This window comes from Psammomys obesus, unplaced genomic scaffold (genome assembly GCF_907164565.1).
Source record: "Psammomys obesus unplaced genomic scaffold, mPsaObe1.curated_primary_1811, whole genome shotgun sequence".
NCBI classification, from domain to species: Eukaryota; Metazoa; Chordata; class Mammalia; order Rodentia; family Muridae; genus Psammomys; species Psammomys obesus.
Window position 1 is genome coordinate 6,661,982 of NW_026596039.1, and position 27,858 is coordinate 6,689,839.

A 27,858-nucleotide genomic window follows, 5' to 3' on the forward strand; every position below is an offset into this window, starting at 1 on the left:
TTCCAAAGATGACAAGGAATCTTCAACACTTATTGATAAGCAAAAGTCAGAGTAGAAAGGCTACAAACTGCAAGATTCCAACTATAAGAACCTTGGAAGTGGAAACTGCTTGGGGATAAGTTAAAGTACTCTCAGATATTAGCAAAAAGTACGGTGGCTTTTAGGAGGAAAGAGAAAAACAGGCAGAACACAGATTTCTTAGGACAATGAAAATACTTATTTATACGAACTACAGTAGTGAATACACATGATCAGACATTTGTCCAAACCCAGAGGATGTATATCAAGAATGAACCCTACCATAAACACTGACTCTGGTGAAATACGTATATGTATATATCCATGTAGACCCATCTCCATCAGAGAAGCTATGTGTGGAGGTGGGTCCAGGAAATCTTTACCTTTTACTAACTTTGCTGGGAACTTAAGTCTGCTCTGAGATAATAAAGCCTGTTATTAACAGCTACAACAGAAGCAATCAAACAGCTGAGCTTCTCACCTCGCCTTTGATCAAATCCCGATGCCGCTGACAATACACTTTTTTATCATCCAGAAAGACGCAGTTCTTGGCTCGGGAACACATGAAATGGTAGTTGCTGGTACAGGATGTGAGACAGCAACCCACAGTGGCTCCTGGCTTTTGGCAGAATTCACATCTCTACAAGTCCAGAAAGAATGGCCCTATTTAGACTGCCAGGCATTTTAAGACATTTGTCATCTCCTTACAGACTTGCCCCCCGAAGCATCCCATGGTCACTTTCTTTGCTGCTAGCCTACAAGAGTTACAGGGATATGAAGCACAGCTTGGTAACTAGCTAATTTAAGCATTGCAACTGAATTTAGACTTTGGACTGAAACAAGTTTTTCTTAGATTACATAGCTAACTTATTAGACACGAAACTATAAAGATCAATGTCAAAAAACACATCCTTGCAAGAAAATTGTTACATCTCAAAGCTACTCAGTTTTACTAAAATTTTACTAGTAAGAAGCCAGTTGTCTTAGTTAGGGTTTATTGCTAGGATGAAAGAGCAACTTGGGAAGGAAAAGGTTTACTTTACGCACATTTCCCATAGAACAGTTTGTCAGCAAAAGCAATGAGGGCAAGGACTTGAGTAGGGCAGATATCGATGTTGAGGCCACACAGGGGCACAGGGGTGCTGCTTACTGGCTAACTCATCCTGCTTCCTTCCTTATCTTTTTTTTTTTTTTTTTTTTTGAGACAGGTTTTCTCTGTATAGCCCTGGATGTCCTAGAAGTCAGGCCGGCCTCAAACTCAGAGATCCACTAGCCTCTGACTCCTGAGTGCACCACTAAGCCTAGCCCTCATCCTGCTTTCTTATAGAACCCAGGACCACCAGCCCAGGGATAGCATCACCCAAAATGGGCTGGTGGGGCCACCCCCATCAATCACTAATTAAGAAAATGCCCTACAGCTGGATCTTATGTAGGCCTTTCTCTCAGTTGAGGCTCCCTCCTTTCAGATGACTCTAGCTTGTGAGAAGCTGACATAATGCTAGCCAGCTTACCAGCAGTAGCCAGGCTTCACAGCCCACTACCTTATCTTACAACACAAGGATTCAATTTACCAGGACCTGGCTGTCGCTCTTACTCTATTAGACAGTCTGTGCTCTCTCATCTGGTCTTCCCACAACCCACACATCCTTCTCTGCCTGTGCTACTGTTGTCTACGGGCTATGTTCCTTCTGGTGACCCCTGAAGCTCAAACTCCAGCTTTTAGATGTCACTCCTCCGACACTCCCATGACTGGGCTCAGCTACTCGACAACTCTCCTTCCTTTGTTGTTGTGACTGCACACAGGGTTTACCCTCTGTCCTTCAGAATATTGACTTCACCTGGCCTCTGAGCTAATGTTTCCATGTCTTATACTGACCCTCCTCACATAACGGAATGATGCCTTTTCTGTTTCTTTTGCTTCCTTCTTGAAAGAATCAGACCTGCAACATACACCAGTACTTACTGGTGAGCTGCTCTGACGGTGCTGTCAAGAACCAGGGAGGCTGCATCCAGGGACAGAAAGAGCACTGAAACCACCAGGGGGTTTCCTTTATAAAAGCACGCACTAAGAAGTTCTTACCAGCTGCTTTCCCCTAATCACAGCCATATGCACATTCTTTAGTGATCCATCATCATCTTCAAACACCTCTGCTGACCACAAGGCGCAATTCACATGTGTCCATTCATTCTGGCCGATGTACAGCAAACGGCCAGCATCCTACAGCACACAAAACCAAAGGACTTCATATAAGCTTGAAATCAGACAAGACAAGGTACCTCAAGAAAACAGCTATAATTCTTTAGAGATTAAATCAAAATCCAGTTTTCATTGCTTCGTCTATATTCTTTCTAGATTTTTTTCCTCATAAACTGAAAATAGTTTATAATTCTACTGAAAACAAAAGAACAGTATATGGTAGGTTTACACAAACATGCAAACTTCTTTAAAACCATATTTCAAATTCACTTCTCCCAGACTGAACTAAAGATTCCTCCCCCACTGCTGGTAGACTGAAATAGGGCTTCGTGCGCACAGACACTACCACCCACCCACATCCCCCCCAAATGTTGCATTTTAGGTTCTCCATATAAAGCCATTAAATAAAGACCTTAATATATTTTTTCACTTAATCCTAACAACTCTAGGTTAAAAAACTATTGCCTTATGGGACCGGAAAGATGGCCCAGCATTTAAGAACATTTTCTAGCTGGGCACTGGTGACACACACCTTTAATCCCAGCACTCAGGAGGCAGAGGCAGGCCAATCTCTGAGTTTGAGGATAGCCTGGTTTACATAGTGAGTTCCAGGACAGCCAGAGATACACAGAAAAACCCTGTCTCGGGGAAAAAAAAAAAAAAAACAAAACAACATCAAGAAAGCATTTTCTATTCTTCCAATTCTTCCAGGTTTGATTCCTAGCACTGGCAGAGTAGCTCACAACCATGTGTAACTCTAGTTCCAAAGGATGTGACACTCTTTCAAGCACTACATGACACACAGACACACGTGAATGAAAGATAAAATAATTTAAAAAAAATGTTTCAGCTGGATGATGGTGGCACACGCCTTTAATCCCAGCACTCAGGAGACAGAGGCAGACAGATCTCTGAGTTCCTATAGAGTGAGGAAGTTCCAGGATAGCTATGGTTACCCAGAGAAACTCCACCTTCCCACTAAGAAAAACCAATTTATGGACCAGGTACAGTGGCTCATACCTGAAGGGAGGCAGAGGCAGGAGGATTTCTGAGTTTGATACCAGCCTGGTCTACAGATCAAATTCCAGGACAGCAAGGACTACACAGAGAAACCCTGTCTCAAAAAAAACAAAAACAAAAACAAAAAAAAAAACCAAAAAGAAAGCCATGTTTGTTTGTTTGTTTGTTTGTGTTTGTTTTTGTTTTAAAGTATCATCTTCATTTTAAGGCTATAACTAAGGGTTTTAATGGCCAAGTTCCTGCCAAAGTCAGCAGGCAGGAAGGCATAGAATGACATCAGGCAGCCTGTCGGAACTGGGGCTGTTATCCACAGGCTATAAAATATATAACTTATGTTTGATGAAGACGTCACAAAGTATTTTTGAGAATTAGTTAGTCAGTAAGTTCATTTAGGGCAAAGCAGCTTTTAAAACCCTCTGAAGCCAGTACTGAAGCGGTGGCTCAGCAGTTAAGAGCAATTGTTGCCTTGCAAGGAAGCTGGGTTGGATTCCCAATGTTCATGCACTGGCTCACAAGCATCTGTAACTCCACTTCTGACCTCCACATATGCTGTACAAACATACATGCACGTAAAACGTTCACAGACATAAAAAAATATATATTCTACGGTTTAAAGAAAAGAAATCTCTAAAGCCAAACACAGTGCCAGTTATCTATAATCCCAGCCAGTAAGGAGCCTGACATGGGAAGATCACAAGTTCTTGGCCAGCCTGAGCAACATGATAAGACCCTGCCTCAAAACAAAAATGAAAACAAGAACAACTATAGGTATACAAACTCAAGAGTAAATATTCATTACAATCATCAAGTAATGACACGGACAAACGGCTTCTGTGACATTCTTAACCAGGACCCCATGTCCCAAAGTACTTACATTAGCACTGTCATCACCATACATCAGACACAGCGCACACTGCCTGTTGTCATCTATGCCTGGGGGTGGATTCAGCTCTGGACTGTCTTCTCGACTCCTATCGGTACCTTAGAACCCCAAAGATAAGTCGTTAAAATTGGCAATAGCCCAGTTTTCTAAGGGAGAATTCAGCTTAAAAGAACACTTTCAGAAGGTGTTTTCAGATACATTATCTGAGATTCTTTCTGATATCCGAGTATATTAAATTTGCACCTAGAAAGGTAATGACTTCACTTTGATGACTTACTCAAGACTGGGGGTGTAGGAGGATGTAGAGGCGTGGGTGAGTCTGGTTCTCCAGGTCCTTTGGGTTTGGGAGCGGGAATGATTTTCTTCATTAGAGGAGGCTGCTCAGTGTGGCTGTTCTCCTCTCGCTCCTGCCACTGAGCATAATTATGGTCAAGTGAAGGTGGAAGCACTGCGTTTGGTAACATCCCACTGCTGGAAATAATTGATTCGACAGGCATTTACTGAGTGCCTACAACACCTAGAGCCACACAACATCAGTTCCTGACAACAGCAGGGTATCACGGGTAAGCCACTCCCAGAACTGAACAACAAGCCACAGACTTTGAAAACTTCCTAACTATACTCAACATTTTAAAAACTTTAATTCTGTTTGGAACAGGCTTTCACAATGTAGTCCAGGCTGGCCTTGAATTCCTGATCCTCCTACTTTAGTCTTCCAACTGCAGGACTTACAGGTGAATACTACCACACCTGGCTAAATAATAATCTTTAACATGTGACTGTTATGGTTCGGAATGGATCTCAGTGGTTGAATACTTGACTAGTATACATAAGGTCCTGGGTTCACTTCCCAGGACTGCGGTAGGGGGAAGACTGCATGCATAACTTTCGGTTAAACATCCAGAAACAATGATAACTCTACAAAAAAAAATTCAAAATAGGTTATTGGAATAGAAATTAAAATGGTACATATTAAGAACCAAAAGCAAGGGAAGGCAGAGTTTTAACTAAGTAATCCAGAACCCAATTTTCTAAGGCCAATGATATATTTCTAGCACATGTTGTCCATATGCCACATGTTACACTATCATTTCTACAAGATAACAAACTCAAAAAGGTGCTTATAACGTCATCTGTCATTTCCAAACCAGCACAGAAAAGCCATTGCAGTTGGCTGATTTTTAGTATTAAAATATCCCAGAATATCCTCAATCTAAAAATATGAGACGTCTGATTTCTCATCAGTTACTTTTACTCACTTGTTTGATACTTTATTTGGCTCCCAAAATCTGGACTTTTTGACACTGAACCATGGAAAAACTCGCTCCATTTGCTAAAAGAAAACAAACAAACAAACAAACAGAATACAACTAAGAAGATTCAGGTAGAAACCAAATCAAGCCAACTCCTCACCAATATCTCAGTCAATATGAAGAAGATTTCAGGTCAAGGCAAAGATCCACTTATGCTGGTTAACCTTACAATTTCCAACCTCCTCCCAAGATTTAAGAGAAAAAAAATTAAACCCAAGAAGCTTTCTATACATCATAAAGTAAGCAACAGAAAAGAAGAAGGTACTCATAGAACAGTTAGTGAACATTAAAAACATGAACTATTAATCTCATTCACCCGAATAAAGAAAGACTTGACCATGCTGTTGGCTTTTTTTATCTCTGGCTGCCCTCCATCTGAATTAATGGCTGCTTGAATGATCTTCACAATATCATCACTGAACTCCAACTGTATACAAAAATAAAACATCAATTATTCATAGAACAGTACTATGCTCTCAAAACCACTTTCTTCTCCCTCCATCATCACCCAAAACAGTGCCCAACAAAAAACCCACAACCTATTTTAATACAGTGTAATTACTCTCTGAGGCCTTTAGGATCTGGGTCACAATTAACTTGAGGCAATCCAGAGAAGTGAGGCTAAGAGCCAAGTAATGTAAAAAAAAGTGGCTCTGTTATGATAAGTGACCAAAACAGGCTCACAGTTTTTATATTTGTACTCTAATGAAGAAGCAACTCAACAGCAAATAGGATGACACAGTGAATAGTTCCTCTTATGCATCCTCAAAAATCATATCTATCTGTAAATGAATAGGTGAAGGCATGATATTCAGATTTAAGCTTACAAGGGAGACATTAGCTTCACATTAGAATTTTCCGTAAGTAGTTTGGTGCTTCCTCGTCACATAAAAATAATTTAAATAACTCAAAAAGCCAACTAAAATAATTATTTTACGTACCACCACATGAACACCCTTTTGAAACATACAGCTGAAATAACTCATATTCTGTGGACCCTGCAGCTACACGACACCTCTAAATATAACAGAAATCACTCTGAGATTTACTTATGGCCAGCTCAGCTCCCAGAGAGCCAAGGAAGCTGAAATGGACACTTAAAACTTGGTCGAGTGCTCAAGACATACCACAGATACATAGTTGCCCTGGTCCATTTTCCTCTTGACTCCCTCCAGGTCTAAAGGCTGCTGCTCATCCTGCTTGCTGACCTCAGTAAGAACTGGAGGATCTGGCCCTTCTGGGGAGCTCCGGGAAGGTATGCTTTCCTCGGTCTCAGGATTTAAGTCTGGAGGCTTGGCAGCCTGTTGCCAGGAAAGAGGTTTCTGTTATTGCATATCAAGAAACAGGCACCTGTGCACATTTGACTGAAACTAGTAAGACAGCTCTAGAAACAACACAGACCACGAAGATACCCAGAGACTTCTCAAACACAAGTTAAAGATGGACCTATTTTCTAACAGCTTGTCTAGGTAAACGGAAGACAGTTGTGCTTGACAGTCTGAAAAGGTAGAATAAGAACAGGCCAAAAGTGCGTCCAGTCCTTTGAATACAAGATAGCCATCAAGACTGACTCTCAATGTAGTGAGAGATATGAACCCTGCAATGTGTAGCACACGCACGCGTACATATACACACACAAACACACACATACACACAATGTGGTAAGACAGCTTGAGCTTTACACTGGAAGATAGAGCAGTTCTGTGCTAAGGGACAAACTTGCTCTTCCAGCAGGATTGCTTATATTGTTAATGACCACTTTATAAATGAGAAACTCACAATTTCCATTTGGACAAGAGGTTTTTATACTGCTTGCCAAAGCTGCCTTTCAACTTAGTGCTCCTGCCTTCAGGCCCAAGTCTCCAGTCAGAATAAATTAGCCCTTAGTCTCAAGTCAAAATAAGTTTTTTCTCAAAAGCAACTCAAATCAGGCTGCATTCTGAAGAAGCCCTTCACCGATCCCCATCTGTGTTGGCATATGAAGCCCAAACTGTTTTTTTTTTTTCTCTTTCAAGATGAGGAATTACTATGTAAACCTCAAACTCAATAGTTTTGTCTCTGCCTCCCAAGTGCTGGGATTACAGGCATATTCCACTACAGCCAAAGCAAACATCTTTTTATGTGAGGTCATTGAAGATAATCTTCAATTTCTTTTTCATCAAAGGCTATACTCCTTTCTTAAAAAAAAAAAAAAAAACCCAAAAACCCTGTTAATTTCATTTTGCATGTGTTTTGCCTACATGTATTATTTACGTGCTCCACATGTACTTGGTGCCCAGGACGAGGGCACTAGGTCCCCTGGAACTGCAAGTTACAGACTGCTGTAAGTTGGGAATCGAATCTGGGTGCTCTGTAAGAGCAGAAAGTGTTCTTAACCACTAAGCCACCTGCCCCCAACCCCAACGTCCTATTCTTAGCTCTAAACAATTTCCTGTTATAACCAAGAGAAAAAACTCTATAAAAAGTAAATGAAGAATGAAGTAAAGCTAAGCAAGCAACAAAAACAGCCTTACTTCATTATTAGGAAAAACCACCCAAGATCACATTCTCAAACAGGAAGAGCCTCTGGCCCACCTGGCGGTAGCGCAGTAAGTGACTGGTAGTCCGGGAATTCAAGAGGGCCGTGAGGACCTGCTTCAGGGATGCCTGCAGCTCCTTCTCCAGGGCCAGTCTCCACTCTGCAGGGTGCCGCTCGGTGCAGTTCACACAAGTGTAGGCCACACTTTCTGGCAGATTAGACAGAATCTCATACATCTCATCTAGGGGGAAAAAAAAAAAAAAAAAAAAAAAAAGCCAGAATGATGAAGGTCTTCAAAGGACAGAAGAGGGAGAAGAGCTAACTATCCCACTGACCTACAAACCTGTGTGTCAGGATCTGAGTTAAGCTGTTGATATGACAGCAGTGGTTCTCCACCTTCCTCATGCTATGGCCCTTTAATACCGTTCCTTATGTTGTGGTAATGCCCAACCATAAAATTATTTTCATTGGCACTTCATAACTGTAATTTTGCTGCTGTTGTGAATTGTAAAGTAAATATCTGTGTTTTCCAATGGTCTCTGGTAACCCTTGTGAAAAGCGGTTTGACTCCTAAAGGAGTTGTGACCCACTGTCTTACAGGATACCCACATTCTGACCCCGAAAGGGGCTATTAATTCACATGAACTCAGACTAAATAGTAAGCAATAGGTTTGGAGAACCAATAGGGTTTAGTGCCCAGAAAGCTAGCTAACTGTTTAAGAGAAAGAGGCACAAATGAGACAAGGCCACTTTAGTGGTTCATCTTCAATGTCAACCTAAGAGGATTTGGGCTCACACAGAAGATACACCTCCCTGTGTCTGTGAGGGGGTTTCCAGAGAGGTTTAACTAAGGAGGGAGATCTACCTTCAATGTGGGTGCAATGTAGTCCTACGGCCTAGGGGCCTGAACTGAATGAAAAAGAACAAAGAGAAAGCTAGTTGAGCACTGGCATTGCCCTTTTGCAGCTTCCTGGTTGGTACCACAGGCCAAGACCACAACGCCTTCCCACCATAATAGACTTCAGTCCTTTAAACTGTGAGCCACGATAAAGCCTTCCTCTGTTATGTGGCGTTTCACCAGGTAACCAGTCACAGCAATGACAAGAAGAGAAACTAGTGTAGCTGCTTATTTTGAAGACCAAAAACTAAACTACAAAGTACCCAAATGACACTCCCACCATCTTAGGTACACAGTGTCTGTTCATGAAGCACTAAAAAGAAACTAAAAACAACAAAAGACTCCAACCTTCTGTACCTGAGAGATTTTCACACTTGGAATGGACCCATCGATCACACTTCCCACACTGCATCATCTTGCTCTCATAGTCATCATCATCGTAGCACTTGTCACAGAGAGGGCAGAAGTTTCCTGAAAGCCAAGGTTATAGCAATGCTGTGGCCCATGCCAGTGCTCTCAGAGTCTGTGGCTGATGTGTGTCAATGTAAAAACCATTGACTTCTGGAGTCACTAATGAGCACTAGCAGAGTGCTACAGGGGTGGCCATACATCTTCAATATCGAGACAATTCTGAGCTCTAGAGCATCCACAGGAGAGCTTCAAGCACACTGCTAAGACACATCTGTAAGGGCCATGAGGTAGATTTTAACGATAACAAAAAGAATCAAAGCTCAGTGTGGCAGAAACTCAAAATCTGTGACATAGAGGCAGCATGATTAATAGTTAATGACAGCTTCAGCATTACAGGTATGTGGGGAGGATCAAAAAAGACAACGTATCTTTTAAACACATGTCTGGATTTTTAAAGAGGTAATAATACAGGAGTAAGAAATGGTAAATTGAACGTTTTTCTCTATCAGGTCTCAAAGTAACCCAGGACAAGGTTCATTTCATACCCATGGCTCCTCTCAGCACTTCTCACCCTGGCCCCTACTCTGAACCTGTCAACACAGGGGCTTGGTTTAACTTTTCTTCCCCCAGTTTCTCACTCCTATATTTCACCACTGCTCTTTGGGTCCTCCACTCTTGGCCTCTTTGCCCTCTTGGCTCTCTTTCCTTCCTCTCTCAATCCCTGCAGCCACCCTCCACAGCCTAGTTCAGTCTGGACTCTTCCAGATGCCTCTGGCTGTTCTCTCCCTTTTACCTGTAATAAAAACCTTCTCCTCAACCACACCTTGGAGCAGTCATGTCCTCATTTTCATTCACTCCTTATTCTAAGATTCATCTCTAGGTACAACCTTTACAATTATATAATTGTATAATTTACAATTATACAAAGAGTAAATAAAACAATCCATGTATTAACTACTATTTAATAAATGCCCTTAAGTGGATCTGATTTATTTTACCTAAAGTATCCCAAGCTGGGTGTGGTGGCACACACTTGCAATCCCAGTACTAAGGAGAGGACAGTCTGGACTATACAGTGAGACAGTGACTCAAAACAAAAATAGAATGGTGGGAAGGAGGGAAGAGAAGAGAGAAGGAGTCAGGGAGAAAAAAATGACAGGGACTTCCTATCACCTTCACTGCAAGTCATTAAGACTGTGGGTTGAATGTAGCTGGAGATCCAGCAGGATCTTCTACAGTGCTAAGGAGGGAACATAATCCTTGCAATCTCTAGGTCAGAACTCAGCTGAGCTACATCCCCAGCTCTCCCCCAACCCCTTTACTTTTTTGATAGAGCCTTGCTAAATTCACAGGGCTGGCCTTCAACTCCTGCCTCTGCATCCTGAGTGCTGGGATAATGGCCCCGTGTTAAGGTCAGACTTCTGGTGTAATTATTGAAATAAAACATTTACCTACCACCTGAACTCATTCCTGCAATCAAATGTGTATTTTCCACAATTTGGCTCTACTATAGTTTCTAATCAGTAGTAATAAAATTTCCCCATAATTCTTCCCATATAAGTTAGAAAGATGTTCCAAGTTGGCTGTCTACGTAAATAAAAAGGCACAGGGGGTGGTGATCCATCTTTAATCCCTGCTCTTTGGGAGGCAGAGGCATGTGGATCTCTGTGAGTTAAAGGTCACTCTGGTCTACATAGTGAGTTCTAGGATAGCCAGGGCTACATAGAGATCCTGTCTGAAAACACAACTCAACAACAAAACAGACAAGAACTAAAATGAGCAAGAGTAGAACACAATGTGTGCTAGATCACATATGACACAGTGAGTGAGGCTTGCTACTTCCTCCACAGCCCCCTACTGTCCCCAAACATCAAACAGATCAATTACTCATCACTAGGTACCTTTAGCAAAGAGTTTGGCACAATCATGGCACAGTGAAAAATCATGAGACCACTGTGCATCCCACCCTTTGCCTGGAGTTGTGGATCCACAGCTCTTGCAGCGAACACACTTGGTGCAGATCTGGAAAAGAATAAAAGGCATTCAGTAGGAATTTCTTGCGCTAGAATATTTGGTTATTTAAATGCAATGACTTGAAATGTAACTATTCCTAGATTTGATTTCTTTACTGAGATTACTGTGAAGCAATTGTTATGCTGGTGCACTACAGAAGGAATATTCTGCGATGGGCTACCACAATACTATGGAAGTAGCAGTGTGTACCCACCCACACTTTCTTTTTCTTCGTGGGTTTGGTGGGGTAATTTGGTCCCAGGCACTCAGGGTGATAGCTGTTTCGGCACTTGTTACACTCCAGTAGCTGCTGCAAGGAAGGACAACAGCAAGAGAGTACAAATGACACACCCTCATAAGATCCTGTTACCCCCACTGCCCCCATTGAGACACTTTAATTATACGTTGTAATTATGCATTACTTACTCCTCAGTAAACACAGAGGCCTATCCTCTCAAAGTCACTCAGTAGTAAGAAAATTTATCAGACAGATCTTACTTATTTTTGAATTTTATTTCCTGAAGTCATTTTTTGCTATTTCCCCAAAAAAATTAAAAAAAAAATGAAGAAATTATCTTCAATCAATCAGAAAAACTGTCACAAACTGCTGGTACAGAAGGCGGGGATGGAAACAGTGAGGCCTCACTACTGCAGTACTATGTCTACCTTGGTAGCCTGATGCTGTCTCCCACAGACATGGCAGAATTTGCAACGGCGGCAACACCAGTTTTCCAGCTGGTCCTCCAGAGGGCGCTCATTCTCCTCTAAGCAAAATTTGTGGAAGGGTTCACAACACACTTGGCAATATACAAACTGTAGCAAAAAGAGAACAAAATATGTAACCAGGGTGCAAAGAGAAATAATAACCATATTTTATTAACATGCTGTGGGTCCTAGGTATCCACTGGTGATATTCCAGTACACCAAAATGTCAATCTTGTAGTCACACAGAATGCAAATGAAGAGAACTGCACACCCGACCTCCCTTGTTCAATGTACACAAACTTTGTGTCACAGCCAAAATTATTAAAACTAAGTATAAGCCAGGAATGGTGGCACATACTTTTAATCCCAACACTCAAGAGGCAGGTGGCACTCTGTGAATTTGAGGCTAGCCTACTCTACAAACTGAGTTCCTGTCTCAAAAACCTATCCTCTAAAATTACTTATGAGATATGTTCAACAAAATGAAGTAAAATGAATTTTATTTTAATGCATTGGTCCCATCCTCCAAATATCTCATTAAGTTAGGTATATGCAAATATTCTAAAACTTGAAAGAAAAAAAAACACAAAAATATCTACAACATTTCTGGTCTCAAGTATTTGAGGATACTTGATCTATATTTAATTCAACATATAGAATTAAGTAATCACTGGGAAATACAAGAAGATTCAGGAATAGTAGACTCATAAAATGATTAAAAAAAAAAAAAAAAAAAACAACTCTTAAGATTCAACAGGGCATGGTGTACACACCTCTAATTCCAGTACTTGAGGGCTAAGGAATGAGAAGCAGAGTTTGAAGCTTGAGACTAGCCTGGGCTGCATAGAAAACCCTCTCTCAAAAGATGTAACATAATGTGCTGAATGCAATAAAGGAGACCCCAAAAGAGGTAGAGGCAATACTGTGCAAAGAGAAAGGAGCTGGGTGGGAGGAGACAGGATAGCTTTAAAGTTTTATGTGTTTTAATTCAATTATGCCCTGAAAAAAATTCTGCTTAATCACGGAAGTTGAAGGTTAATAGTAGAAAAGGAAGCATTTCCTTGTGGGTGGGATGCGTCTGGATACAAAGCACATGATTCTAAGGAATAGACATGGAGTAGGCACCAGGCGTTTACAGACTGAACAGTCTCAGTCTCTGTAATGTCTGAAGCAACCCTAGCACTTTAAACAATGTTGTTCATAAGACTCGAAGAAACAGTCTTTTAAAAGAATGAGTGCATGAAGCAACTCATGCGATTGTTAGCGCACTATTTTTCTGTGCTAGGGAATGAAGCCAAGACCTTGCACTTGGGAGGCAAATGCTTTATCATTGAGCTATGCAGAGTCTCACTGTTCATCTCAAAGCTGGACTTGAACTCACTGTGTACCTCAGGCTGGCCTCAAATCACAATCATTTTGCCTCAGCTTCCTGAGGATATAAGCCCCCGTGCCCAGCCTATGTACTTTAAAAACAAACAAGCAACAACAACAACGAAAAACCACCCAGTTAAGTGGGATCATGCTTTACGGGTGGGTATTTGGAAATCTGGTATTTCTAACCAGTGATGTTATGGATGACTGTCTATTAAGATCAAACTACATTTTATATTTGCTATTACATGCATGTCCTACAACTTTATCCAGGGCTCCACACTCACAGACTCTTGAATTTTAAATATTTTTATTATGGGGCTGGAGAGATGGCTCAGTGTTTAAGAGCACAGCTTGCTCTTGCCAGGTTTGACTCCCAGCTCCCAACTGTCTGGAGCTCTAATCCCTTGGGATCCAGCCTTCTTCTGGCCCCGCAGGCAGCAGGCATACACGTGGTGCACAAATTTTACATGCAGGCAAAGCAGCCACACACATATAATAATAATACAATCAGATATATATATATATATATATGGCAATTTGTCTACATAATTTTAAAATAAATGCTTAGCATGCAACTGCTGGGCTAAAAAATATACCATTTTAGGGGCTGGAGAGATGGGTCAGTGGTTAAGAGCACTGACTGTTCTTCCAGAAGACCCGGGTTCATTTCCCAGCACCCACATGGCAGTTCACAATTGTCTATAACTCCAAGATCCAACACCCTCACATAGACATAAATGCAGATAAAATACCAATGCACATAAAATAAAAATTTAAATATATATATACCATTCTAAAAATAAATACTATTTCCAAACAACTCTCCCAAAAGATAAGACCCCTAACTACGTTTTATTTCTTTTATTGGAAAATGTTATTTTTGTACAAATTTTTTATTTTTGTTTTTTGAAACAAGATCACTCTATGACACTCTCACTGTCTTAAAACTCACTCTGTTGACCAGGCTGGCCATGAACTCCCAGAGCTCTCCTGCCTCTGCCTCCCTGAGTGCTGGGATTACAGGCAACGCCACCATGCCTTGACCTGCATCACTGTTTAATTTTCAGTTCTTAGTCATCACTCTCCACATGTACAATGTTTTTATTTGTCATTTTATGAATTATCTATTTCTACCTTTTGCCCATTTTCTGCTGTGTATTTTTCTTTCCTTTTTTTTTGAGACAAAGTTTCTCTGTCCTGGAACTCTCTTTGTATACCAGGCTGGCCTCAAACTCACAGAGATCCACCTGCCTCTGCCTTCCCAGTGCTGGGATTAAAACCATGTGCCACCACACCCGTTGTTTTGTTGTTTTTTTTTCCAACTTCTTAATAATTGCTAAGGTTTTTTTTTTTTTTATATTCATAGGTATTCAATACAAAAAACAATGGCAACCCTTTTTATTCTAAAAGTAAGAACTCTCATAAAGATTAAATTAAAGAGATGAAAGTATTTACTACTAGATTCCTTTATAAATTTCTAAAAATTTTAAAAATACTCAGTAGCTGGCTTAAGCAAGAAGACAGTACCTAATGACTAACAAAAAGAACAGTCATTTCTTGTGCACACAGCACTGTGATCTACCATTATACCACAGACAAGGAGGCAAGGCGCCTTACCTCTACATGCCCACTACTGGCACAGAGAAAGCAAACCACTCTGGGTGTTATGGGGACAGAAGTCAGGATTCCTAAGCCTCCCATCTCCCACACATTTTCTGCTTCACAATCTTCCTGTGGGGAAAGAGACAGAAATATCCTTATGAAGGCTGTACAATGGCAACACAAGGAAAAAAAGCATAAAAACAGAGCAACACCAAAACTCAAGTGCTTCACTTGTACTAGCTCAAAAATAAGTAAATGTGCTTTAAAACATTATCAACTTACATGCAAACCACTAAACAGCCATTACTGGTGCAATACTACCTAAACAACTGCAAAGACATACTGAGTACGAATGTCCTAAGCTTTGCTAATTCAAGCAGTCAGCAGTTGGAAATAATCATCTCCCCAGACACTACTCAGGATGCCTGTGCTTTTCAACCAGTCCACAAACTGGCCTCACACCAGCTGGGCTCTCACACACCTGAGCCAATCTGTTAACTGCAGTTCTTACTCTTTCCCCTAGTCGGTGCTGTTTCTCTTTCAACACACACCCTTTTCTTCAAAGGTCATATTGCTCAATAAAGTCATGATCACTAAACACTTTTACCTTAAAGTCCACTCTGATCCTGTGAACTCCATCTGCTGGGATTTTCTGCTTAGAACTGATGCCATTCGAGAGTGGGTTGAGGATGTTCAAAGTGCCTGCATTCTCTTGCTTACTTACTGGAGGTGGCTTCTCCTAAGACGTAAGATGAATGTAGAAAAAAAAAAATCACTTGTTCTCATAGTCCCAACAGGTTGAGACTACAAATGCCCATTCTTAGGTATGGAAAATATTTTTCAGAGTAAGAATCCTATATCCGAGAAAGCAAGCTAGGTGTGTTGGCTCACTTTGGATGCTGAAGAAGGGGGACCGCTGAAAGTTTGAGGCCAGCTTGAGTTGCAGAGTGAGACCCTTTCTCAAGATAGAAGAAAGGTAATCTTCAGAAAATTCTAAAATTCTCTGTCGACATCCATAATAATATAAACAATGGGCACAGGTAGGGATTGCTTTTATAGACAAATGTTATTAGCATACACAGAGGCCAAAAACCATGCCACATGGCTGTCAGAATAAGCCACTATCTAGACCACAGCACACAAGGCCACAATGAACAGGAAAGCAACAAGGAAAAGAGATCAGAAAAACAACCAACCAAAGAAGGGTTAATGCCTACACCTTAATTTTGGGAGATCCCACTGCCATCTACACAGAAGCAGGAGGACAGTTTCACTCAGCCAAGAAAATATCCCTATTCCCTCCAGAAAAGAACAAATATATCCCCAGGGAACCGCAGAGTCAGCCCTTGTCTTACCTTGTCTTTTGGTTTTTGTTTTACAGGGATGCTTGGGCGGGGGGCCACTTTTTTCTGCTTGCTTTGCTCTGGACCTAAAGGATTCAGAACAGATTTGGATCAGATGCCAGCTGACTACTTTCAGATTGACTGGCCTGTGGACAGAGGGGTATGCGAGCAAGCTCTAGACTTCAAAGAGGAAAACAAGGCAACATAGCCAATCTTGCTTTCTGGTTCGTATCTGCCTCCGGCACTCACCTGTTTCTGGCGGTGGTGGAGGCTGCTTTTTCTTGGGCTCACTTGGAGTGGCCTTGGGAGCTTCTTTTCTCTGCAGTGCTGTGCTAGGTGGCTGAGGGGGGACAACAGGTGCTGGCTGGGCAGCCTGCTTGCTGGACTTCCGGGAAGCTGGCGTGGTAACCTGTTTGGGTTCAGGTGCCGGCGCAGGGGCACTCCCTTCCTCACTCTTTTCTTCCACAGGTTTTCGGGGTGGAGGCTCACTGCTGCTCTTCTTTGGGGCAGGCTCCTCCCTTGCTGGTGGGACAGCCTTCTGACCAGGGTCCACGGAGCTCTTCAAAACAGCACTCTCTTTGTTTTCTTTCTTTTCAGTGCTCTTAGACTTTTTCTCTTTCTTTTTCACAGCTAGGAGAACAAAACAAGATCATCTAACCATAAGTGAGAAAAGTTTCGGTGGGAAAAAAAAAGTACAAGAGATCTACAACACAGTCTTGTTCTCAGCCTCCTACAGCCAGAGCAAGTACTCAATGTCTCCACAAGGTTGAGGCCATGTTGATCAGGTGATACAGAGATTTTATTGTTCTAGGAGATGAGCAGAACTATAATTTTTACATGAATTTTAAACAAGTGTCTTAGCTATGGAAAATTTCAAACATACCCCAAAATAAAAAGAAGAGTCAAATGAACCCCCATGTACCTATCATCCAGCTTCAACAACCACCAACTCCCCGGGAGAGAGCAGTACTTTAAAAGAAAAGAAAACAAAACAAAACAAAAACCTAGTATTCTCTTTACACTGTATAACATACACAGCTGAATGACATTCAAGCAAGGAACATTTCGGGAAGACCCTTTCACACCACTACCTTTAGCTTGCTTCTGAAGGTAGGCTTTGGAAGGCATCCACTGCAGATTCTGACACTTTCTCATCCTAGGGTATCAAAGGATAAAGCATAAGACAAGCTGCATTTAAAAAAGAAATAAATAAAATGCTCACTGGTCTTCAGAAAATAGTGAGATGCCACTCAGGTTCCTTTGACAGAACAAGGGCTTCTATTACTCAGTTATTCTGAACCTTTAAAATCTTTGGGTCAACAATTTTACCTACCTTTAGGATATAAAAGGACCAAATGTCAAAAGTGTGTTTGAAATGGTACTCATGTTTCTTGTAATTCAATATAGACTTGTACTCACACAGGTTACACTTATTCCCTTCCTCCTTCCTCTCCTGTCTTCCGTCCTTCCTATTTTGTTTTGAGACAGTGTCCCACATAGCACAGGTTACACTATATAGTAGAGGATGATCCTGAGCTCTTGATCCGACTGTCTCTGTGTCTCAAGTGCTGGCATTAGAGTATATGGCAGACATGATGACCAGTATTTCTTATACTGCTCTCTTATGAGATTTAATATTCATGTTCACACGGGAACAACTAAAAACACTGAGTCCTCTGCTACTACAAAACTACACCGGCATCTCATTTTGGATATATTTTACACCTTGGTTGAAATTTAAACTTAATTTGAAGATTCAAACTGCACTGAAGGATATGTATCCTTAGCTCTCTACAACTGAATATATTCCTGGCCCCAGACAAAGGTTCTATTTTTGGAACTTGTGGGTGAACATCAGGTCTCATGTGTAAGGCAAGCAGTCACCATGAGCTACATGCCTTGCTCATATCAAATCCATTGTCACCTCAATGTAGTTCATGCACCTTTTTATATTATGTTAATCAAGTTATTTCTTGCCATTAAAGTAGCAAACACAAGATTCTTGTTTAAGTCCAGAAACCAAAACATAAAACCTTTTTTTTTGAGATAGTCTTATTGTAGAATATAAGTTATTCTTAAACTCACAGCAATCTTCTTGCCTCTAGCTCTCAAGTGCTGAGATTACATGCATAAACCTCCATGCCCAGCATAGACTCATTCTTGTCTCCTAGAAACTGTATTCCCTGAGTAAACAACGAAGTAATTTTCAACTATATTTTATGTTAATCACTTTAATGTCATTCATTTGATAAATATCTCTTATGCCAACCACTTTGTAGGAAGCCCAGTTGCCAAAATTTCTGTTTACACAATTCTCCTAATACATTTTAAACAAATCATCCCAGATGGCAGAAAGTATGCCCAGAAATTGACTGGAAAGGCAGAATATTTTAAAAGTCTGTATCAAAACCTCCACATGCTGGGCTCAGAGTATAGTTCGGTGGCAGACACTGGACTAGCACATGTGGAGGCCAAGGTTCAAGTCCCAGCACTGAGTGCCCTACTCCCCCCCAAAAAATAAATAAATAAAACAAAACCCTGTATAAATGAAGATATTTTTAAAGAGTCAGAGAGTCAAGTGCAGTGCTGTATACCCCTGGTATGGGGAAGCGGGGTCAGGAAGGTAAGTTAGGGGAAGGCCTAGGATACTTACGGGTGACCCTAATGTCAACATTAATAAGTAACATAAAACAGAACAGTCAGAGAGCCCAGAGACGTAGGCAAAAATATCCTCAAATTTTCTGAGTGCTATAAAGCTAAAAGTGACTCAAAAAACTGGGAGATGGCGCACTAAGTTAAAAAAAAAAAAAAAAAAAAAAAAAAAAAAAAAAAAAAAAAAAAAGGTGGCTATGCAAACAGGAAGACCTGAGTTCAAACTCCCAGCATTCATGTTAAAAATCTGAATGTGGCCACACACGCCTGTAGTCCCAGTGCTGTCTGAGGTGGCAGTAAGATTCTTAGAGCTTCCTGACCACAAGCTAAGCTCCAGGTTCAGGAAGAAACCACGAGAATAAGGTAGAAGAGTGATAGAGTAGGACCCCAGCACAGAGGACACCTTCCTCTGGCTCCTGTACGTGCATGGAAGGATGTGCGATAATACATACCATACCACACCACACCCACCCACCCACCCACACCAGTGATGATGATAATGTAAGAATAAATGGGATTTCATTCAGTCAAAAAAACAAAATAAACAAAAAAACTTATGTCTAAATTGGTCAAGTTTTTAAAATACCATTTTACCATCAGTTTAATACTTTACATTTTTTACTTTACTACGTTATGTGTTGTGCCTGTATGCATGTATGTGCACCATGTGCATGTCTGGATCCTGTGGAGACCGAAAGAGGGCATCATATTCCCTAGAACTGGTTGTCAGCCGTCAAGTGGCTGCTAGGAACTGAACCTGTGTCCTCTGAAGAACAGCTGGTGCTTTTAACGGCTGAACCATCTCTCCAGCCCTGGATTTGTCAAGTTTGAAAAAGATACTGTTCAAAACTACACTAACTGACACAGTAGTCACTAGTCACATGCAGCTATTTAAAGTAAAAATAATTAAAATTAAAAATTATTTTTTAAAATGCAGTTCTTCAGTCACACTACGCCAAGTACATAATGGCCACAGGTAGCTATTGACTGCCATTCTGAACTGAGCCCAGAAAGAACGTTTTCATTGTTGAGAATGCTCTATTAGATGGCACTGCCATGGAATACTTACTTAGCTCAAATCTCATCACATCACAAAACCAACTCTGCAACTAATGGAGAAACTCAGCCAAACAGTGCAACTACACCAGGCTGTCACATCTTTGCGACCCTGAGGTCACCCCTTCAGAATAAGACTCACTTGCAGCATTGCTTCTTTATATTGCGGCCACCAAACTTGGGCTTGTCCAAGCAATTAGTGCAAACACCACAGTCCTCAGGCACCTGGCAGCCAGGACACTGTCCACACCGCCTTGATCGCCGCCCTTTCTTTACTGGAGGCTCCTGAGGTGCCTTATTTCTGGTGACAGGCTTAATTGGTTTGATGGGTGGAGCAAGAGGTTCAGCATCTTCTGAGCCAGCAATTGATGACTTGTCTGTTAGAGAAATGTGTCTTTAGTTCCAAGAGAACAGCTAATGCTTTCTTGAGAACCTCATTTAAACTGCTGATCAAAAATAAAAAATTTATGACATATGCACATACAGAACTCAGAGGGGCTCAAAGTAATTATCTAGATGGTTTTTAAATGCCTACACTTTATAGCTTGATGAAAGCAAAAATCTAAGCACTGAAAACCAAGCAATCTTAGTTCAAATCAAGAATAAGCTGGTCAGGCAGCAGTGGTGCAGACCTTTAACCCCAGTACTTAGAAGGCAGAGGCAGGCGGATGTTTGTGAGTTCAAGGCCAACCTAGTCTACAAAGTGAATCCAGGACAGCCGGGAGGGAAGGAGGGAGGGAGGGAAGGAGGGAGGAAGGAAGGAAGGAAGGAAGGAAGGAGAAAGAGCTGCATGCTTCTGAGAATTTTCTATACATGACTAATTCTGTTAGGAGAATTAGAATGCTGTTAGATCCAGCATTTTGGATCTATATAGCAATCCTGAGAACATGCCTGTCCTGGTGGTGGTTTTGTTTTTGTCAACTTGACACAAGCTAGAGTTAGATGGGAAAATGAACCTCAATTGAGAACATGCCTCCATCATACTGCCTGTAGACAGGTTCATAGGGCATTTTCTTGATAAATGGCTGATGAGTAGGGGGCCAGCACATCATGGCTGGGGCCACCCCTAGGCAGGTAGTTCCAAGTTGTACATTGTTTCTGAGATATGAAAGCCTCTGACAGTCTTGCCAAAACTTTCTTCTACTTCATGGCAGTCTAAGAAGGTTTGCCCATTCTTCCCTCTTCCCTTTCAGGAGTTAAAGTTGCTTCACAGCCTATTGGCCTACCTGTCTTCCCTGGGTACCTCACCTTTTCTTTCTGAGGCACTGCCTCTAACAAAATCTCCACACATGTAATCCCTCCAGCTATCTGGTTTTGGTTTCTTGTTGTTTTTTCAATCCAGTCTAGTGAACTATGAAGACCCTACTTACTTGCATCTGCAGACTGAAAGCAAATAAACACAACTCTAAGGCTGACTTCCCTGCCTTACCATCATTCCCCATGGAAGACAAAATTTTTTCTCGTTCTTCCCATGGTAAGGCACTCAAGGTGGGCAGGTCATCAGGGAACACAGCTCGTTTGCGGCCAAGGGCCACAGCAGCTCTTCTGCAGACATGTTTAATCCGGGGTCCTCGAACAGAGGTTTCTGACGAATCACTTTCTTGACCCTGAATATGAAATAAGCCACAAATAAAAACAACTGTGCATGTTGCAATTACAATTAAATGAAGTCAAATAAATCAACTTATTATGGTCTATCATCAAAACATACATCTCTAACTCACCAGTCCAATATACAGAAATCAACTACTTCTATGCCCTAAAATTAGCAGCAATCGCTACTTATATTGTCCCCTGTACATTACATTACAATGCACTTTTATACTTCTCAAAATGCTAGTGCTCCTTGAAGGACCACTGCACATTCCACGTATCTCCTGGCTCCCATCATGGATGCTGCCCAAACATTTACCCTAACTAAAACCTGTCTCGTGAGGGCTCCGTACGCCTGGTTTGAACAGGCGAGGTGGGAAAGAGTACCTGTGCTTTGGGCTGGTCCGTACGCCTGGTTTGAACAGGCGAGGTGGGAAAGAGTACCTGTGCTTTGGGCTGGTCCGTCTGTTTGAGACTCTTACTCTTCTCAATCTTGCAGAGCTGGGCTTTGGCCTTTTTTAGGAGGCTGGCAACCCTCTTGTCAGTCATTGGAAGCTTGTCTGCCTGAGCCAACATGGAGCCTATGGAGGAAGTGGAATGTTTAACAGTGCTAGATGAAGGAGTGGAAAGGCAGAGGGTTTTCTCCTTCTCCAGGGATGGGACAGTTGGGCCGAGGTCCAGGTTGTTTTTTTCCAGATTTCCTCTCCCTTTCTTTATAAGTATTTTGGCTTTGACAGCTGTTGTATCCCCAAGAGTCACAGAAGCAATATCAGTCCCAGAATCAAGTGATGAAGACTTCTTCCGCCCTGTTGCTTTTTTGGCAGAAGATGAAGTGCCAACATCTTCTCCAGCAACCTTCTCTTTGGAAACCCGACCCACAGGATACAAAGCAGAGCTACTCTGAATTTCTGAGCCCTTTTTCCTTTTCTCTTTCCTCGACTCCCGCTTATTTTCCTTTTCTCTCTCCCGGTCTCTTTCTCTACTCTTGTCCTTTTCCACACTCTTGTCAGCATCCCGATCTTTGGACAGCTCCTCTGGGGCCTTGTCTTTATTTCTCCCCTTCTCGGTCTGAGAGCCTGGGGTGAACCACGGGAAGAGAGTAGGACTATTTGATGAAAATGGCTCTGCTGGAGCACTGGTCTGCTTCCTTGGTCTCTGATTTTTCTCTGTAGATTCCCCAGACTGAGTTAGGGAATGAGAAGGAAAAGTAAAAGTTGGGTTTAAGGCACTGGCGGCAAGAGGACTAACAGGAATGCTTAATGAGGAGGAGACAGAAGACGGGGGAGTGAGAGGTGACAGCTCAGAGGTGCTAAGCCTTCCACTTCTTGTCCTCATGGAGTGAGAAGGTGATCTTGGTTCAGACCGAATCGGACTAAATACTTTCCTTTTCCTTTTTCTATTAGATACTCCCGAAGAGGACGCTCCAACAGAAGTTCGATTACTAGGCAAGGTCACGGACTCGAATATTCTAGAGTGTGCCTCACTTGGAGTAAATCTTGGAGCTCTCAGAATAGGGCTCCTTTTGTGGATATCAAACCTTGTTCCAGAATGGAGTGGTGAGAACAACCGGGCTGAAGCAGCAGTACCAGACGCAGAAAAACCAGAAGCGAAGCCGACATCCTCGGGAGTCAGAGGAGGGGGTCGGAAATTATCAAATATTGGTTTGCGAATCAGACCTTCTTTGGCATACTTTGCTGAGGAAAAGTACTGTGGCTCTGACCTCGAATGCTTTAAAGAAGTCCACCTAAAAGTTGGCTCTCGCAAAATCGATTTCCGCTTCCCTTGCATGGGAGCAGCAGAAGCAGGCAGAAACGGTGATGCTAAGGGGATGGTAGGAGGCATAAGCCACGGTGTGTGGTCAGAGATACTGGAGGCTGGCTGGAGTGGAGGAGGAGGAGTAAGGAGAGGTGGAGGTGGCGAGGAGGAGGTCTGCTGCTGTGGGGCACTTTGTAGAGTTGGTAATTTTTTAGTTGTTCTAGATCCAAAGCTTCTCTCTGACATTGAATACCGTCTGCTTCTCCTATCGTTACTCTCGTTTTCTGGGGACTGGGAAATAGGCAGTGGAGCATGAACTTCTGGGGTATTACTCCGCTCCTCAGGAAGTGCCTGGATCTCCTCAGAGGCCTGAGAATCTGAGGTGGTGTCGATACTGGGGCTACTAGACCGGGAGGAGTCTGAAGACATCTGAGAGGAGTGCTGGGAAGCTGCACTGGATTTTTCAGAAGATCCACAGGATGTGGCGCTGAATCTACTGTTTGGTGTAGATTCTAGTCGCGCAATTTTAATCGGAGGGTCATAATCCTCATCCTCTATGAACCGTCGGGGGGTTTTGATGATCCTTGAGGAGATGGCACTGACCACAGGCATGATGAACTGCCGGATGTTCTTGACCTGTGTCTTCACCTTCCTTCCTTGCAGCTGAGCTGCTTCTTTCTCGATTTTCTTCTGCGCCCCCTTCTTTGCCCTCTGCAGGAGTTGCTTAGCAATTGTTGCATCAGTCCTTTTAGAAGAAGGAATAATCCTGACTGGCTTAATCCTTCGAGGGCTTTGTCGGACAATTGTCTTATCTTCTTTTGTGAGTGGGGGTGTTCCTTCCTTGTCTTTCCCAACCTTCTGGGGCTTTTCCAGTTCAGAATTAATGAGGAGACCTGAAGGGGTCTTTATCCGTTCTGTGGATGGAGGCCTCCCTCGGCGTCTTACAATCTGTACCCCCTTCCTTCCTATTTGGAGCTTCCCTGTCTTAAACTTAGACTTGAGAGGAGACAGTTTACCTGCTCTTAACTTTTTAATCTTTGTGGCTTGCTGGAACATAGCAGAAGGGGTCCGTTTAATTTTTTTCAGGCTATCTTCTTTGCTTCCTTTTGTTAACTCTGAAATGTCCTTTCCATGTGTGATTTTGATTTTTACCCCAGGGAAGGTGGGAGGTCTTCCTCTCTTCTTTTCTATGCTTTTAGAATCTTTCTTCTTGATTTTATCTGCAGATTTGGTCTCTGATTTATTTAGAGGGGAAAATACAGATGGGTCTGAGAGGACAGCTGAATTTCGGTCAGAGCCACTTCTAGGTCTCCCGCGAGGCTTTCGAGGACTAGCTTTAACTGTGTATAGAAATTAAACAATGAAGAGTATATATTTAGCTGTGTAGTTCAGGTCTTAGCTAAGCTGAATATAATTTAGCACAGGCCATTTTGTACTGAACTCACTGGGACTACTGAGTCAATACTACATCTTAATTGTACTCAATTTTTTTCATCAAATATTTACCTCAAAGAAACTAAGTCAATAACATTCCACCTGAAAAAAAAACATTTCATTACTTTGATACAAAAAAAAAAATCGAAGGTTTTCAACTGATTCAGTTGAAAACAGACCTAGAAAACAGAAATTCCCAATCCTCAGAGGAGCAAGTTTTTTTTTCCTTTTCTAAAATTAAAAAAATAAATAAATAAATATTTTGTTTTTAAAAATCTGTACCTCATTATCCAGCTCACCAAGAGTGACACTTAAGAGCATGTTTCCAAAGCTGAGAGCGGGAGCACTCAGGAGGCTGAGACAGGCCAACAAGTCTGAGGTCAGCCTGGGCTATATGTGAGTTGCAGATCAGCCTCAAAGTACACAGAAAGACCTTGTCTCAAAAAAAGAAAAAGAAAGAAAGAAAGAAAGAAAACAACAAACAAAAAAAAATCCAAAATGACCTCAATTCAACCAAGACGATAACAACAAACATTCTAAGTTTTCAATTTATAATTATGTCTATGAATAAATTTAAACACCAAGATCAACTTTCAAGGGAAAAGGTCGCTTCCTGGGCAGCTCAGCAGCCTGCATTTTTAATCTGTTCTGGCAAAGTAAACTAAAGTTTTACTTTGGAGAAAAATGCCCATTCATGAGACATCAGTGCAATCACTGCCACGAAGCACAGGAAACTCATCAATGCAGTGGCCTGTGTGTGCTCATTAATCTACCCTTTTCAAGGAATTCTTTAACTAGTTAGTCCCAAAAAGGTCTAAACTAAACTGATATCAAGGTCAAATCAACAATTTATTAAGACAGATCTCTGCTATCCAAGTAAGAGGAAACAGCTATGTGTGATGGAACATGCCTGTAACCCCAGCACTAGGAAGACAGAGGCAGGAGACTACCCATCCACTCTAGTCATCTTGGTCTGCCTACTGGGTTCCAGCCAGGGCCACATACGGAGATTTTGTTACAAACAGGAATTTCCCAAATGATCAACTTGCTACTACTGTTTCTAACACCTAGCATAACCTGTACTCAAAAGCATTAAGAACCGGCTCTGGCAATCAGGCATGAGGCCTCACACTTGTAATCCCAGAACTTGTGAAGCAAGGAAAAATGATCATCTCAAGTTCTACAAAGTAAGACTCTGCCACCAAAAACACACACACACACACACAAACAAACAAACAAACAAACAAACAGCCCATGGTCTTCTTTTCGTCTCTTTTAGCCTCTCAGTGTTACATAGCACAACCTTCTTCTGAGACCAAGACCTCCCTTAGTAGGCCTCAAAAGAGATTTCTGCCACTATGAACGCTTGTGCTATGGAGCTGCTTTCCAATGCAGAAATCAACGAAGTCTGCTGGTTGCACTTCCTAATATAAATACAAATGCATTCCTTCACTTCATAACTTAGGAGACCTCACGTAATAGATAGAGTTTACAAATCAATTCTCAATATATACTAATTATAACCAAAGTAATGGACTGTAAGATAGCAGATAACAATTCATTTAAGTAATACATATCTAAGTGTTTTGAAACAACAAGCACAACATTCAAGGTAAATTGATGCCAAACAAACAAACAAACAAACAACAAAACTCACTAGAAAACCACTGTGAAAGCTGTGACTTCACCAAGAGTACAGACCTGATTTCTTAACACTGTGAGGCTTGACAGAGCTGCCCAGAAGATTTTAGCAATTCTGAAAACCACTTCCATATTATTTGTTAAAAGAAGCTTTAACAGTCAAGTAGAAAAAAAAAAAAAACAGCAGAGAAGGGTCCTAACTCAGCTGCTAACTTCTGACACTCAAAGCCACATACTGGCTCATGACATGTTTTGTTCTGATTTTTATCAACTGTAAATGAAGAGTTAAGAGTAGAAGATTCCTAAAGTCCTTTTTCTGTATAAAGATTTAAGATTTTGTCACCACTTAAAGAAGCCACTGCTACTGTCTAAAAAGCAGGTCCAAAGACACTGGTACCAGTAACTATATATCGACACCATCACTGGGCAAACCAAGTTGTCAGATTGGGTTTAATTAGATTACTATATAATATATTACTCTGAAGTAAGAACCAAATGTCAGCAGCTGTCACAAATTAAACTGAGTCCTAAGAACATCTAAAAACAGAATATTTCACTAGTCTGTTTATCTACATAAACAAAACCATATGAGAAGTTCGCATACTGAAAAACTGAGGAACGTATTTTCCATCAAAAGAACCTCAAGTCTTGCCTCCAACTCAATTATCCAAGCTATGAAGGTGAAGTCCACTGACCATCTTAGGAAACTGCCTGTAGGTCTAGAATTTTTTAAGAACATTGATAAAGAGTGCTAATAAATGGAAACATCCACATAATTTTCAGTTTCTTTATTTGAGCACAGCCTTTTTGGGGTTAGGTTCAATGGTGTTATATAGTGACAACATGTTGTTCCTGGTTCAACAGTACACTAATTTTTTTCTACAAAAAAATAAGAACCAAATTTTCCCCCACAAACATAAATGCTACCAGAGAATAGAAAATGATAAATTTGACCAGGTTTCCCAAAATCCTTCTGTGGAAACCTACCTCCCATGCCCAAGCATTACCCAGAAAACACAGTGAAAAGCTAACAAGTGCAGTCAACAAAATCCATCCCAGCCAGTCTAGTTCATAAGCTGCTTCTTAGCCCCAGGACTGCAGATCACCCTTTGCCTGCAATAATGCAAACTGCAGCCGTACTCCCCTATAAGAATGCAGATCTATGACATATGCTTCATTGGCCATACCTGAGGGAGACCTCGCAGGGCTTCTCACTCTGACTTCTTCATCTGAGCCAAAACCTAAGAACTGCTCATCCTACAACAAAGAAAAATTACTTTAAAATCAGAAGCAAATATATATATATGACTAAATCCCCAAAAAATATATATATGACTAAATCCCCAAGAAGTGCTCAGATGAAACAAATGCATTGGCAAACTAGCCTGTACATGATAATCATCATTATCCAAATAGATTCTATAAGTAACTA

At 41.5% G+C, this 27,858-nt stretch overlaps 1 protein-coding gene across 1 annotated transcript in view; it reads right to left on the reverse strand.

Moving 5' to 3' along the window:
* Positions 1-27,858, reverse strand: part of Kmt2a (lysine methyltransferase 2A) — a 60,383-nt gene that overhangs the window by 23,131 nt on the left and 9,394 nt on the right. The window contains exons 3-23 of the mRNA XM_055622042.1: positions 27,614-27,683; positions 22,041-24,691; positions 21,433-21,610; positions 20,146-20,380; positions 17,387-17,451; positions 16,545-16,925; positions 16,308-16,381; positions 15,560-15,691; positions 14,968-15,081; positions 11,938-12,084; positions 11,486-11,581; positions 11,160-11,280; positions 9,205-9,318; positions 8,006-8,190; positions 6,559-6,732; positions 5,748-5,858; positions 5,378-5,451; positions 4,396-4,589; positions 4,110-4,216; positions 2,099-2,236; positions 500-658 (exon numbers count right to left, since the gene is read on the reverse strand). Coding sequence (XP_055478017.1) covers positions 500-658; positions 2,099-2,236; positions 4,110-4,216; positions 4,396-4,589; positions 5,378-5,451; positions 5,748-5,858; positions 6,559-6,732; positions 8,006-8,190; positions 9,205-9,318; positions 11,160-11,280; positions 11,486-11,581; positions 11,938-12,084; positions 14,968-15,081; positions 15,560-15,691; positions 16,308-16,381; positions 16,545-16,925; positions 17,387-17,451; positions 20,146-20,380; positions 21,433-21,610; positions 22,041-24,691; positions 27,614-27,683 — 5,520 coding nt within the window. The remainder of the gene's footprint in view (positions 1-499; positions 659-2,098; positions 2,237-4,109; positions 4,217-4,395; positions 4,590-5,377; positions 5,452-5,747; positions 5,859-6,558; positions 6,733-8,005; positions 8,191-9,204; positions 9,319-11,159; positions 11,281-11,485; positions 11,582-11,937; positions 12,085-14,967; positions 15,082-15,559; positions 15,692-16,307; positions 16,382-16,544; positions 16,926-17,386; positions 17,452-20,145; positions 20,381-21,432; positions 21,611-22,040; positions 24,692-27,613; positions 27,684-27,858) is intronic.